Here is a 15,837-nt window from a genome sequence, read left to right on the forward strand (position 1 = left end):
CAAAGTTTAAACAAGAGTTTATTTAGTTCTGTTCCAAGAACCTAGATGACCTATACTTTAAATAATAAGGTTAGTACAATAAAGTTTGGAACATGTGCTAACAGTCAGAAGCTGGACAAGATCTGGAACCCAGGGTTTACGCAGACATGGTAAATAACAGGTGCTGTTGCAAAGAGCTTACAGTTTGAAAGATAGTGAGTAACAGGCATGTGAGGTAAACAATTGAGTTTAGACAGGAGACTAGATAACAAAAAATAAATAGCATCCTTTATCCTGAACTCTAATGAACACAGATTGCAGCAAGTTCCTTAGAACTGACCTTTTCCAGGTCTGTCTCAGTGAATTCTTTATTCATATATATGCTTTAAGACAGTATTACTGGCTTCAGCTTCTATGCATATACTTCTAGTTGAATATCAGTTGTCTAAAGTATTTTATCTACTTTGATTACATTACCACCCCCCCCCCCCCCAAAAAAAAAACAGTTCTGAAGAGAAAGTGTATTAAGCCAGCTTAATTACCCTTTAGACCTTGCCAGAAATCACAACATAAAAATAATAGACTGCACTCCTCCTGAGGGCATATGATAGGAAAGTCATGTGTTCAATCTAATACTATTAGTGTTTAGATATGCTCCCAAAGGAACAGGTTTTGTTTCTTTAAAGAAAACACACAGAATTGTTGTAGTACACATCATACACCTCTGGGCCACACACTGTAAAAAATTAGCTTTTCCAGCATGGCAGCTGTGAATTAAGAAGTGATGTGGATAGATAATATTTCTGGATAGAGCAGATACAAAGCAGAGTGCCCATGCTCATCCTGATATCGAACAGATGCTATGCTCCTTTGCTACTGCCCAGAACTTTGGAAAAATCAAGACTGGTTCTGTTTGCAGAATAAAATGTTTACTGAGGGTAAACTTTGACAATGTGCAGCCTGATAGCTGAGTGTTTTCTAGCACTGGTATAATTGAGCAAAAGGTACCACGTTTTCTGTTAAGCCCAGTATAGTGTAGTAACAAACTCATGTCACAAGGTGGAGCTTCAAACCAGCTGTAATGGTACCTCCACAAATGCATGGGTAGGTTTGTTTTTCAAATAGGAGCAGCAATTTCATAGCATATTTAAAATTTTTTCAAAAAAAATACATAGTATCCAATTAATTAGAGTCATTACGACGAAGGTTTTATGGAATGAAATTATAAGAATGTATTTTCCTGAATACATTCACAGTAATACGTAGACATATAAAGATAAAGCAATTTAAAAGCATTTGCGGTGAACAATGGATGGGCCAGCCTCATCATATTCCTGTTTGCTGATCCACATCTGCTGGAAAGTAGACAGGGAGGCAAGAATAGAGCCTCCAATCCAGACGGAGTACTTACGTTCAGGAGGAGCAATGATCTGTTTAAGAAATAAAAGCATTAAGTACAACTGTCCACTGTGAAGAAAATACGTTTGTTATACAAAAATATTAAAGCAGTGATATTCAAAATCAACAAAACCACTGTATCTATGGGCTAGTGTATCCCTGGCATTACAGTTAGCAACTACAGTTTGCTGCAAGCAGTAAAGTTAAAAAGCTGTTATTTAAGTCTGAGTCTAAATCCTCAATTTCTCTGCCTGAATCAGTCTGCCCAGGAGTGGTGCATTTGTGTATTCATGACTGCATATGAGAAAAGGGGAGATAATTGCTCTGGAAACATACAATGATAGCCCAGGAGGGCTTGGAAAAACGAGTGACCTATGGACCACTCTTATTGGTTGAGCTGATAAAATGTTTGCAAAGCAAAGAACAGAAGATTTGAAGCAGCAGAAGGAAGATTGACTTGTCAGAGACTCTTTCTTTTCTGAACTTGTAGGCCAAGGACGAAACCACCATTTCCTTTCTCCCATCTCCATCAGCCAAAAAGGGGCTGAAGAAGCTCACATATAGCCCCAGAGGAAAATTTATGCTGCTGGGTCTTCTTTGGCCATGTTGGGGCAGTTTGCAGAATTCACCATGAACAAAGAAATGAGAGAAGGCTCTCTTCCAGCAGCAAAGTTACCAGGTGGTGATTATTTGCTAGGAGGTACAGACATGATTCAAAATATGTACAAAGCACTTACTTTGTAAAGTGTTGCTATATTTCATTAGATTTTGAGGAGTTTGTACATGCCAACTCAAATAGTCTACAAATAATTGCATCATACCTTGATCTTCATAGTGCTGGGAGCCAGAGCAGTTATTTCCTTCTGCATCCTGTCTGCAATACCCGGGTACATTGTAGTGCCTCCAGACAACACGTTGTTGGCATAAAGATCCTTTCTGATGTCTATATCGCACTTCATGATGCTGTTGTAAGTGGTTTCATGAATGCCAGCAGACTCCATGCCTGGGGAAGTTACGAAAGAACACTGAGGAAGCAACTCCATACAGAGACTTAGAATTGTTAACACAGAACTGACAACATGGACTTTAGTGTCTCTTTGGAAGACATCAGTCTTCACAGCTATGGAAATCTGGAAAGTCATTCTGCAGCTGCCTAAATTATTTGCTTAGGAGTTCCTTGGTGTACAGCCCTCCTCTCCCTCTTACGCACACAACTCCTCCTTAAAAAGAAAGCTGAGGGTGTGGAATAGTAAAGTTTCCACTAGGCTTTTGCAGGCAATCTCAAATGTCCTAAGAATTCCTTATATGGTCTTGGAATCATTTGTTTTCTTTTTGTCTTTTTTTTGTCTTTTTTTTTTTTTTTAAATTGAGCCAGCTCAGAGACAGAACAGTCAAAATATGTCCTAATACCTCTAAGTATGCGACTACTTCATCTATTTCCGAGCTGAAATTCTGCTGACTGGCAGAACCGACACTGGATTTCTGTGTGACCTTGTTGCAAGTCTCCCTTCATGGCTGTTGATTAGCATGCATTGTGTTGGCTTTGCTCTGCAAATGTGATGAACCATGGATTCAGGACTTGGAGCAGTCGTCTTGAAAAATAAAAGTAGCACTTCCCCCCCACACACCACCTCCCTGCAAGCAACTTCAAACTACAATCCTCACACTACTTAGAAAAGTGGCTTTGCAGCCATACTTCTCGTAGTAGCCAACTGCACAACATACAAAATGGCATGGGCCCAATGCCAGAAGCCAGGAATAAATATTCAGGGTTTATTTTGGAAAAGCATTTTGCCTTATTGTTTGACATGAATTTCCACCATATTATAGTGCTGTTCTGAAAGATTATTATATAATGGGTGCTAGGACATATCCGTGTATGCATCTAAGTGAGTTAGCAATGGGATGCCATCAAAAGAAAACAAGGACTTGATATTTATGTGCAGAACAATCATTCAACTTGCCAATGAAAGACGGCTGGAAGAGGGTCTCTGGGCAGCGGAAGCGTTCATTTCCAATAGTGATCACCTGACCATCAGGAAGCTCATAGCTTTTTTCCAGAGAGGAGGAAGAGGCAGCAGTGGCCATCTCATTTTCAAAGTCCAGGGCCACGTAACACAGCTTCTCCTTGATGTCACGGACAATTTCACGCTCCGCTGTCAAGAGGATTCAATCTTTAGAATGGCATTCAGGAAGGACCCAGACATGTTGACAGGCTGTTCCCTTTCATTCTCCAACACCCACCACCCCCCCACCCCCCCACCCCCCCCATTTTTTAAACAAATCCTCTGCTAGCCTTGCAGGGCACTTTCCTGTTGGATTCCTTCTTGTGTCTAATCAACTGCAGGACCACTGCTGTCCTTCTAAGGCTGCTAGAAACATTGCACATTAAAGAACTCTCCTCCTCAGTCAGCAGCGTGCCCTTACCAGTGGTCACAAAGGAGTAGCCACGTTCCGTCAAGATTTTCATGAGGTAGTCTGTCAGGTCACGGCCAGCCAGGTCCAGACGCATGATGGCATGCGGCAAGGCATAGCCTTCATAAATTGGCACATTGTGGGTGACACCATCTCCAGAGTCAAGCACAATCCCTTTGAGAAGATAACACACGATTCGTTCCCAGGTGCACATCAACACACTTAACTATTTCAAATGTCTATGTCATGTTGCCCTACCTGTGGTACGTCCAGAAGCATAGAGGGACAGGACGGCTTGAATAGCTACATACATGGCTGGCACATTAAAAGTCTCGAACATAATCTGAAATGCAATTAAAATAATTGCCTTAACACTAGGGGTTTTAGCTTAGTTGAAGCAATATACTGAAGGAGAGGGAGAAGACAAGATTTTCATATTTCTTGATGGTTGGTAATAACAAGGAGGGAAAATTCAAAATCTAAATCCAAAAATATTTGTCCTGTAAGACGTGTCCCTGTATCTGGCCTGTATCTTTAACATATGAATATAGACACACGCACATATCAAAGATAATTTTGTAATAGGCCTGAGCATAAAAACAGATTAAGATGACATAAAGCTTGGACAGACTGAAGCACTCACATTCAAAGCTGATACACTGACTTTCTAAAGTAAATGTAATAATATGCAAATATGACAGGTGGTCACTATGCACTTTCCATCTTCCATAACTAAGAAAGATAGACTACGCATGACTAACTGAAATGATGAAGTTCACATTCACAAAGTTGGAATTATTCCATAGTCTCACTGTGAGCTTACCTGGGTCATTTTTTCTCGATTGGCTTTGGGATTCAGGGGTGCTTCAGTCAGTAGAGTCGGGTGTTCTTCAGGTGCAACACGGAGCTCGTTATAGAAAGAGTGATGCCAGATCTGAGAACAATGGGAGAAGCCAAAGGACAGAAACACTATCAACCAGCAGCTGAGAATCACTTCCAGACAGGTATTGTGCTCCAGCACTCTGCTTACAGCCCTAGAGACAGGCTAGTAATGTTTCTCATGCAGTTGTTCTTACTGCCTTCACAGAGATTACCAAAGCAACTGGAGAAAGAAAACCACTATCCCCAGGTTTTACTGCTAGAAATATATGACTTCTTTTAAGGATACATAAGTTAATGAGAATAAATATATTATTCTTACAGTAGAAGGGACAGAGCAGGACAGACTCGGTTCCAGCAACACTATTTCAATAATGATTGAAAGTTAAACAGTTCCAGAACAACTCTAGAATATACGCAGACCTATGCAGTAGAGCTCAATAGATAATGGGTCTCTTGAAAACAGTTTCATCTTTTGGTTTGTAGAGGTCAGCCCAAGAATTCATAAAAAGAAATGAAGGCAAATGGTTTGTGAGGCTGAAAGCCACCTTGTGTTTATCACCTCCTCATGGCTCATTCCTACCAGCTATAAAAATCTAGGGCCAAGTGGACCGCAATGAGGAGGTTAATACACCAACAAGAAGTAAAACCGTCAGAGACTTTCTAAAGGCCAAAAAGTTTTTTCTCAGTTTGTTTTCAAGGTGGTGGTGATTAGAGACTGGTTGATAGGTTAGGCATCTGAAAGGTTTTGCAGTCTTTCCAAGTAAAACATACAATGCTATGATAGTCCTGTGTGGCTCCACACACTTGCAGTGTGTTGTGATGTCCCGACTGTTCCAAATAGCCCTCCACAGCACAATACTAAATAGAAATACCATCTTAGAAATTGTATCAACCATACAGACTACGACTGTAAACATGGTTCTGGAAGCCTTTCATTCAAGTACTGGCTCTGAAATGGACGCATTGCACTGCAATATTGCTAATCTTTCAAGCCTTAAAAAGTATGTGTGTAAACAGTGCCCTTCACATCAAAATTACATATATGCTTTGCATTTTTGCAGAAACAGATACTTTTAAAATTCCATTTCTTTACTAGCAAATTGAGGATATTCCTTTTCTTCCCCCCGCCCCCCCTCCCTTTTTTTTTCCCTTTCTTCCCCCTCCTTTGCTAATGCAAAGATTTATAGATCATACTGGAGTAAAAGAACTCCCAATAACTATTTTAATGTACTCCTAGTGATACTTCAGCTTTAGATGCAAGTTAACCTTTGTTGTTAACAATCTTCTTGTCAAACCATACTTGATAGCATGACGCTTTCATCTAAAATTTAGTGGGTATTCTGTAAACATTTGGTTCAAGTATTTCTGTTTACCAGTGATACACATCAACTTTTCAAAGCTGAAATACCTTCTCCATGTCATCCCAGTTTGTAATGATGCCATGTTCTATGGGGTATTTCAAGGTCAGGATTCCCCTCTTGCTTTGAGCCTCGTCACCTACGTAGCTGTCTTTTTGACCCATACCAACCATCACACCCTATAAAATAAGACAAATAGAGTTAGTCTCTCGAGGAGAGGTGTCACAAAGTGACATTAGCTGTGAAATAAATCTAGTTGCCAGTGATATTAGTTACAAAATACTTTACGAATACTAATGAATGGAGAATTACTCATTGCTTTTTAATTTCCAAAATTAAATGTTCAGTTCACTTAAACCTCTGGAGTTCATGTTTCCCCTACAGTTTAAGTACACAGCACAAGTACAATGTTAAATTCATCAAGATAAAGTGGAAAAATAGGGTTGGTTTAATGCTCGTTATTATTTAGGGATGAACTGTCTGCTAAACTATAATAACGTGGAGTAAAAGCAGAAAGTGATGTTGTGCCATCTAAGGATCAAGACGGAGCAATACACGCTTTATATTTCCCAAAGCTTAAATTTCAACATTTTTTTAATCTTCTTTTTGAACACTATAATATTGCCATTAGAGACAGACAAGTTAAATCTACTGATACAGGCTTCTTTTTATGGATCCTGTAGAAATCGTCCATGGACCAGAAGCTGGAAACTACTCTGGATATACAGTAATCTCTATGTTAAAGTTAGAAATACTGGAAAAAATAGTATATAGTAGGATGCTTTGAGTGCATGATACTCGTATCAAAACTTAGTCATTACACACTCCAAACTAGGGCATCTCTAACTGCCCTGTCTTAGAAACAAGCAAGCTGTATTTGCAATTTATGATGGGATGATCCTTCCTTCAGGGCACTAATGCTATCCATGATACGTGATCAGGAAAGAAAGGTTCTAGAAATCTGCTGTATTTGTTTCCACTGTGACTGTATGGCTTGCTTTTGAGCAATTAATACTGTTCATACTATCTACAGAAGCTGGCATTTGAATATTTTTTTTCAATTATGTTAATGCCCAGCGGCCTCAATTAGGCACACATTTCTTCTGCCCTGCTGAAGAGCTTAAAATGTATTTGCTGGGTATATAAAGTGCTGCGTCTTACAACCTCTTCCCGTTTCACCAGGTCCTTAGATGGCATAGAAGCAATTAGGTGGATCTACTAATTAGGAAGATTAGTTTGTCGTGGCCTAGCCAAGCTGCTCTAGTTCATGCTAATGATGATCTGGCTCAGAAACTCTCTATATTTAATAGCTCAGATAATATATATATTTTGCAAACTATGAAAATTGACTGGAATGCATCATATACTCAAATGTAAACCTTGAAGCTAAAGACACTCAACCCTAGACAGGGTTGTGATACAGCTAAATGAATAAAGTCAGGAAGGTTAATAGGAAGCTGATGAAAACTTCTCCTTCCTCCTTTAATTTTCCACACATCACCTATCATCAGCTTTTAGGGCAGTCAAAATTTCCAGATACTTCTTGTTGGGCTTTTGTGGTTTTTTTAAACTAGCTTTACTCACCAAGTTCTCTGGGTAATCCAAAATTAAGGGACAGGGAGAAGAGGGCACGTACGGGCTCATCTCACAAGGCAAGAGACCTGCTTTGACTCAGGTGAGTGCACTGCTGGACTCATTTTGCCTGGAAATGCTGTGTTACACAGATCACCCAGGGCTGGGCTAGTCCCAAACACAGGATTAGGTGGCTCTGGGGTGGAGGGCTGGGGACAGGGCAGAAAAGCCTTCTACAGTATGGGATAACCAAAGCAGTTCATCACCTGGTGCCTGGGACGACCCACAATGGAAGGGAAAACTGCTCTTGGAGCATCGTCCCCAGCAAAGCCGGCTTTACAGAGCCCTGACCCATTGTCACAAACAAGGGCAGTGCTGTCCTCTTCCTCGCACATCTTCTACGTCAATGTCCTCAGGCCCTCCAGACAGAAAACGGCCCTATGAAAACAGCAGGAAAGAATTTTAAAAAAAAACAAAAAAAACCCATACTCAGGTAGCAGACCCATCCTTGAAGACAGAGACAGCTGTACGAAAGCAACCAGCACCAGCAAAGAGAGGTGTGGCACCGGTTTGGCAATCACAAGACTTGCAGGGCCGTACGTGGGAATAGGCTTCCTTTTGAAAGGGTGAGAGGTTTCAACCACGTCTGCCGGAGGGCTGTGTGCACTAGAGGTTATCCAGGGGATTCCACAGGAGACTTCTAGTCCTGCAGCATGGGCAGACAGATCAGGGAGCAGCAAATGTTTATCTAAATTTGGTTACAGAAATCCACGGCTGGGGGTGGGTGGGAGATAAAAGAGAACGCTGGACTGACAGCTGCAAAAACAAAGATCCCTTTGCATTGGATTCAGCACAACTTCCCCCACTTTTCTATCACTCTGACAAAATCCTGACACATATGGAAAGATGTCAAAGGTAAGAGCACTTCAGTCTTGGGCTTCCCAAAGACTAACCACATTAAATGCTAGGCATGCACCAGTGCTGTTTTCCTGATGCAGATATTAACCCATTGGGTCAAGATGGCCAATTAAGTTTACATTTAACTTTTTTAAAAAGAAGAAATGTTCCTAATTAAAAAGGAAAAAAAAAAAGCCTTTTCCAGCCCTCCCTTAATCACTCAGAAAAAATAACCCACCTTTAAAATGAAGTCAGGGACAATATGTGTTTTAAAAACAGGCCATAGCATATGATCCATCATCATTTCAAAGGAGCTAATAAACTGCATTTGTAGAGTGTCAGAATAATTTATGTTGGCTCCTTGTCTCAGTAAAAAGAAACTGTTTTCCTCCTCTGGCAGAAGGAAGATAACATGAGCAATAAAAATGCTTTGAAGGCTTTGTATTAAAGTCAATTACAGAAACAAGGACTGAATACCGGGACTCAAGAAGAACTATTTGCTCGCAATTTAGTGTGGTAGGGAATCACTTGGCTAGCTCTGAGCCTGGGCTTCCATACAGAGTTCAACAAATTGCAGTGTTAACAGCTAAAGAAGACAGCTGTCATCCACAGACCAGCTGGCTCTGCACGCAGGCTCCGAAACCTTCTGCCACAGGAATACTGGAAGCGTAGGACGAAGTGGGAATGGGGTCAGTGAAAGCCATGGCTGATGAGCAAAGGAGCCCACAACCTGTTTAGCCTCTACATCGCATAGAACAAGCAGGGACAGTTCTCCCAAATCCCTCATTTGAGATCCTCCGACTCTCCCCAGCCAGGCAGCCATGAGACACAGCTGCAGCCCCGCTCCTGCAGGCTGCTTGGGCATAGCTCCCAGGAGAAGACAAGGAGAGGGAAATCCTAACTTGATGTACTCCAGATATTTTATCATTGTTACTGGGAAAGGCAAGTAGGTTGCAATTTTTGTGTTTATTAAACTCCTGGGAAAACAGGCTCTTTATATTCAAACATTTACTGAATGGAGTACAATTGTTATCTAACATGAATGAACAGACTGGTTTGGACAAACCATTTCCTAATTAGGAAATAGGCTTTTCAACCGTCTGTTTTTGGAACAGAGTTCGGGGTCAGGGGGTTTGCTCAAACCCATGCAGCTAATGCAATGCCAAAAATCACTTGGGGGAGGGGAAAGAAGGGGGCAGGAAAGGCTACATTTCTGAGCTTAGTGGACTCTAAATGAAAACCATATTTAGTAATAAAGTACAAAAAGTTGAAAAACCAAAGCTGAATGATTTCAGACAGGGCGCTCTGCTGCCAGCCAGCTCAGGACTGCCATGGCATGCAGTAGTAACATCTTACAGCAGCAAATATCACTCAGCACTGTGGAAAAAAAGGAAATTTTTCTCCCAAGTAATTAATACAGTATTTAGCCTCTTTCTTCTACCTGCTTTATATCTAAAGATAACCAATCACCTCACCAATCTCCACAACAAGATACTAAGAGAACTCCAGCCCCACAAGAAATACTGTGTGTAGCCTGTTCTTTAATGAAATGTTTGGTATTTTACAGAACAGTAGTTTCATATACATAGAGACAAGGACAAATACACACGCGTCCTCATTGTATCCTATTAGACACTGCTATTTTGCATACTTCCAGCTCTTCTTACAGTCACATTCCCAAAACACTCACGTCACCTTACACTGAGTTAACAGCACTGAAGCAAACCTGCTGAGAAACCCTACTACACAGTGGGCAAATTCCCCCCTTCAGGAACTCTGTTCTACACAAACCTAACACTGCAGGGTCACACGGGTTCATGTGAATATTAATATAGGTATAATTCCAGCCATGGCATTACACAGACTGTGTCTTTATGCTGGAGCACTGGTGGAATAGCAAAATCATCGGATAGAACTTTTATTTCCCTTTTAGAAGTGCTATAAAATAAAGACAACTCAGTATAGATATTACAAGCATTTTATCAATGCAATTCTAATAAGTAAGTAAGTTTGCTTAAGCAAACTACAGCACAGCAGTACATCCTCCTGAATAGCTTCCATTTGACGTTATTTAATTGAAGTCCTCCAGCAATCTGTAAATCATGCTATTGGTTCAGTGCCACTTACCCTGACAGCGCTTGGCTGGGGATAGCTGCTCTGGGATGGTGCACTCTGAAAGCTCTGAAGTTATATAGCCCCTTCAGCTCTTCTCCTCCCACTAGCCTCCCAAACAAGGAGCAGAGACAGACAGAGACAGAGCTGAAGTCTCTAACAAAACCATATAGGGACCTTATTACAAAAACCTCTAATCTGGGTGGCCACAGGCCCTGGGTCTCTTCCACTGCATTCCAGTGTAGAGCTCATGAAACAGGAGGAGACTTTCAGCTGTGTAAGATAAACACTTCAAAACTTCAGGAGAGTTGCTAAAATACAGAAAGACGGAGTGTGCCTGCAATAGACACCCTCTGGCAGGAGGAGCATGTGTTCAAACAAGAGAGATCCAGGCCTCCATAGTAACATCCAAGAGGCAGAGAGATAAATTGGAAGAGCAGTCATTTATAACAGTGAAGGCATTTTTAAAGAAACACTTTGCTTTCATTAAAGATTTTGACAAAAACAATGAAAATATTTCTGGCAAGCTAAACAGCTGCTGAATTTTGCTAAAAGTCTCTTTAAATGCTCAGCGTTTTGCTTGTATGCTAAATATTGCCCATAGGCTTAAGGGTAGTGAAAAAAGTACCTGCTGTTGTATAGGGTTCACAGTGAAGTCTTTGAAGGTTGTGAAAACGTTCTGTTAAAAGATTGTTATGGTCCCCTCTGGATTGCGATGGGTTAGAATCCATTCTGTTTCTCTGTCAGCTTATTTTCAAAACCCTAGGACCCTTGGGTTCTTCACCCCTACCGCTACTCCACTGATGGCTGCAAGTCTGGACTGTGGTAAACTCATCTCACATTGTTCATAACAAAGTTGTTAAATTTTATAACGCCCTTCTAACTTTTCCATTTAACATGTTTTTAATGAATAAAGCAAGGGTTCTCACTGTACAAGTTATTTTCAGCACAGGACTGGATTTTTACAGCTGTAGCCAGCTGTTCCCTGCACAGGCTGATTCTAGCGAAGCAGCCCTGTCAACAGTAGTCAACAATATTTTGTCATTAAGTTTGTACTAAAGACCAGAAATCAGCATCTCTAAACTCCAATATTAAACCATTACAAATTCAAAACTGCTCTATGCATACAAGCCAAGAAAGATGTGAGAATCCAAGTGAGATCCTTGCTTTGTGAGTCTTGTTACCATGGGGAGGGGCATCATGTGTTTGCTTACAAAGTGTTTGCTAATTGAGTAGTCTTAATGCAAGAAAATCTCCCATATAACCACAGTGGGAGTTTTTCTGATGTAGAGGTTATGAGGATTAGGCCACTAGTAGAGATAGCAGATAGGCAGAATTATGGATTGAAGACCAAAAGGAATTTAACTTTTAAGGAAAGGAACTTTTAAGGAATGTAACTGCCTTTGAGGGTCAGAAACAGAAGCTAACAAACGTTGGAACATGAGCCACGCAAAAGCTATTTATTATTTCACTTCCAGCATTGGGGCAAAAGATAAGAGGTATATTTAAAAAAAAAAAAAAAAAAGGAAAAAGCCCCACCAAGGTAAGCAACCTACAACAGAGGATATAAACAAGCCTTTTTTGCATATCTCCAACTGACACTCAAAGGACAGCAAAAAAACAAATTCTTTGCTTTCAAACAACACTCAAAAACACAGCTGAGAAAAATTATGTACCTCGCATAGAACGTATGGTATTAGATCAGGGAACTCAGGTCAAGGGGAAGGAGAATTTCACACAGCAGAACCCTTCACTGCAGTATCATGTCTGATTTTGATACAAACATCAGTTACCTCCTAGATTGGAGGAAACATAATCCAAGGTTTTCAGAAGCATCATCTACTGCTTCTCCTTGGAAATACCAAGACTGGGACAAAGATCCAAAAGAATCCAAACTCTTCACCTTAATAAGAAGAAGTTCACACTCCCAAAAAAGCTTACTGGTGAGGATGCTCTAGTGGATACAGCACATATGAGACTGCAGAGCCAAGTAAACAATCCTTCAGCAGAACTGGTAAACCATTCACACTGCACCTCAGCATAGCTAGAAATACAGGCAACAGTATTCTACAAAAGGGTCTGTGGATATTATAGGAGGCAGTGGCCACGCAGATACCACAGACACCTTCGTACCTGTGTTAAGCTTCCTCACAGTTCCTGTAAACTTAGCCTGGTGTGTACCACAATTACCAGTGGTGGCAATGATGGCAGCAGCAGCCCCTTGGCTGCTACGAGGAATGGTTATTTGGGTGGGGATTACACGTCACCTTGCCTGTCATGGGCACCAAAGATGTGGGAATCCCAGCTTTCAGGGTGCTCATGAAAAAGATACAGGTGACACAGAGTCTCATTCAGAGCAGGCAGCTGTTGATACGGCGATAAAGAGGAAACACCAGTTGTTTGGAGGGACCTACCATAAGAAGGATATTTGTTAGAGACAGGGCTATACAGAAAGAAGGGAGAAGTAAGCCTAGAGGCTGATTGAGCAACGGTGATGGATACACAGGAACAGCACAGGAAAAATGTAGAGATGCTGCACAGCCGTGCCTCCAGCACACAATGGAGAGCCAGCGCTCAGCAGGCAGCTCGTCTCTGGGGCGTTACGTTATGGAAGGTCCCTGGGCAGGAAGGAAGGAAGGCAAACAGGTGAACTATACAAGGAAATTAGGTCAGTCCGGCTCGAGGGACATTATAGAATATAGGTATTTCTTTTCTTCTTAGTGATTCCATGCTCGAGTTATGATCACACAGATATTACTATACATAAAAACACATGGGAAAAAATGATATTGGTAGTTTATACCTTTCTTCTCAGCAACATAGGTGATTGCCAGAGTGGTGGGAGGAAGGGGAGAATATACTTAGCATGACACAGGAAGAAGAACCTAAAGAGAACTGAACAGAACAAGTCTTCTGAGAATCAAGCCTAAATGCTGAGGATCAAACCTCTAAAGCCTACTTTGTAGCTACGGACACATACCAGGTTAGCCCAAATATATATATTAAAATTTTTTTTTGCCAGAAAAAGAATACAATACAATTTCTGAAAGTAGTTTAGCTTCCCCTCTGGAGGCCAATTCCATCACCACTTTCTGCTGCCTATCTTTCAGTACTTATCCCACCCATTTGTGTGGAAACCACCACCATGCAATTTGCCTGGTGTGTCCATATCTCGAAGTTCTGGTTCTTTCATTGCATCCATAGCCAAAAACTACGGTTTTTAATTGGCTTCCCCTGAGAACTTCTCTCTTTGTCCATGCTAAACCATTTGCAGTCTCCACAGCAGCATGTCCAGAGTATGATCAGAGAAAGGAAAATAAATGGAAAAAAATAATTTTGCCTCTTCCATACCCTTTTCCTGCTCTCTTTATAGTGATACTAGCAAAGCTCCTGTGCACATTGGGTACTTCCCCATTGACTTCATGCATCTTTCAAGATATCAGTGGAAACTCTTAGCTACATGTTCCTTAAGTCAAGTTCTTTGTTTTTCAGTAACTTGTGTAGATTGTCACACGGACACGAAATGTGCTTGGGACTCCACAGCAGCAGGAGCTGTATAGCCACCAGGCCTAGGAAATGGGCTTCAGCTGGCCTGCAGAGCGCCGGCTTAGAGGCCACGCACCAGTTCGTAGATGCCATACTTTTTTGGCAAAGGAGGGCAGAAGCTGCAGTCTTATCCCAACTGCTATAGAAAACTGAGAATAAAGTAACCCCTTCGCTCATAACATTACAAGCCATTACTTTATAAGGGAAAACAACTTCTGAGACGTGCGTGGAGACCTTCCTGCCTACATCCAATTGGCTCTTTAGGAATGAGGCTCTGCTAAATATGTCTCTGGCTCCTTTTTATTTGGGGATTCCTTTCATCTTCGTAGCATTAGCAGAATCTCTAAATGTTTTGGTTTGTCTGGCTTTGGGCCCTCTCCTCTATCTCATTGATAGGCTTTACACTTCCCTACCCCACCCCTTTTGAGAAAGGCGGGAATAAATAAGCTTTAGGGAGCAGAAAGTCCCTCTAATAACCTGATTCATTGCAGCTGTCACACAGTATGCATCTGTAAAGTGTCAGATCAACCATAAGCTGTCAGACCCATAGACTAGCTTTCTCTATGATTGTCAGGCTCTTGCACTGGTCTCTCTCCAACAACTAAGACAAAATGGCTCTAAGCATTCTCAAATATAGCAGTTTTCAACCTACAAAGTTTGGAAAATAGTTTTGCCAATGTTGTTCAAGAGCTAGAGGGGACAGCGTTTGCCTCCTGGGCCTGTTGAGCGGGGTGATGAAGCACGTTAATTCACAATCTTCCTTCATCTTCTTGACAAGGTATCTTCCTCCATGGTATTGTGGTAAAGATATCCCTCATTCAAAATCAAAGGAACGTATTCAAAGTAAAAATGAGCTAATGGCTCCCTCCCCATCCTTCTTAGATAAATAAATACAACATAAGAATTAGCCCTGCTGGGTCAGGCTGATATCCATCTAGCTCAGTATCCTGTCTCTGAGATTTCCTGATAGCTGATGCTTAGGAAAGAAATGGGACACCTACAGCGATAATTTTCTTCCTGTATCCTTTCTGCTTCCTTATGTGCAGCATAAGGATTTCTTGAGACAGGAGTTTGTACCTATATCTTCATGCGTAATAGATGCGGACAGATTTTGGAGATAGAGCGCCCTTCGTGATTTTTTGTGGAAATAAGCTCTACACTTTATCTGCAAGGCAGCACCCATAGCTCACACTCCAGCTGGTGTAGACATGCATAATGTTAGGAAGAAAACATCAAATATATCAGAAGCATAGTCAAAGGAACACTATCTTTATACAAAGAGCTGCAAATCCACCAGAGATCCTGGATAAGCCCTCAGGCCACTGGCCAAGGCTGAGCTCTGCCCCACTGTGTGTAAACTCTTAGCAGCACCTCAGTAGCTGGTTCACAGTTCACGCAGACGTACCTGTCTAAATGACATTGTAGACAAGGCTTCACGATAATGTTACACTGGCACATCTCCCAAGAGCTGAGTGAACAGATTCCCCCAGATGATTATCAGAACCACTCCAGTGACATGCTAACTAAATTTGTCAAAATGTAAATTAAATCGTCCCACCTTATCACTGTGAAAAACAAGCCCTGTATTCCCGAGGAAGTCAGACCTACGTGGCATGCACGTGGGGCAGGAAGAGCACAGCGGTTCTTCCTCCACAATAACTTCCAAGCTCCCCAACCA

At 41.4% G+C, this 15,837-nt stretch overlaps 1 protein-coding gene across 2 annotated transcripts in view; it reads right to left on the reverse strand.

The window, feature by feature from the left end:
- ACTA2 (actin alpha 2, smooth muscle) overlaps positions 1-15,837 on the reverse strand; it is a 27,031-nt gene continuing 11,194 nt past the window's right edge. Inside the window, exons 1-9 of one of the 2 annotated variants that reach the window (XM_075154657.1) lie at positions 10,629-10,688; positions 7,871-8,042; positions 6,083-6,211; positions 4,616-4,726; positions 4,051-4,135; positions 3,805-3,966; positions 3,342-3,533; positions 2,199-2,380; positions 1-1,409 (exon numbers count right to left, since the gene is read on the reverse strand). In XM_075154657.1, the coding sequence (XP_075010758.1) occupies positions 1,266-1,409; positions 2,199-2,380; positions 3,342-3,533; positions 3,805-3,966; positions 4,051-4,135; positions 4,616-4,726; positions 6,083-6,211; positions 7,871-7,999 (1,134 nt within the window). In that variant the 5' untranslated portion in view covers positions 8,000-8,042; positions 10,629-10,688 and the 3' untranslated portion in view covers positions 1-1,265. Of the gene's footprint in view, positions 1,410-2,198; positions 2,381-3,341; positions 3,534-3,804; positions 3,967-4,050; positions 4,136-4,615; positions 4,727-6,082; positions 6,212-7,870; positions 8,043-10,628; positions 10,689-15,837 lie in introns of those variants that run through there. The other variant, XM_075154658.1, reaches the window with a different exon arrangement.

This window comes from Calonectris borealis, chromosome 7 (genome assembly GCF_964195595.1).
Source record: "Calonectris borealis chromosome 7, bCalBor7.hap1.2, whole genome shotgun sequence".
NCBI lineage: Eukaryota > Metazoa > Chordata > Aves > Procellariiformes > Procellariidae > Calonectris > Calonectris borealis.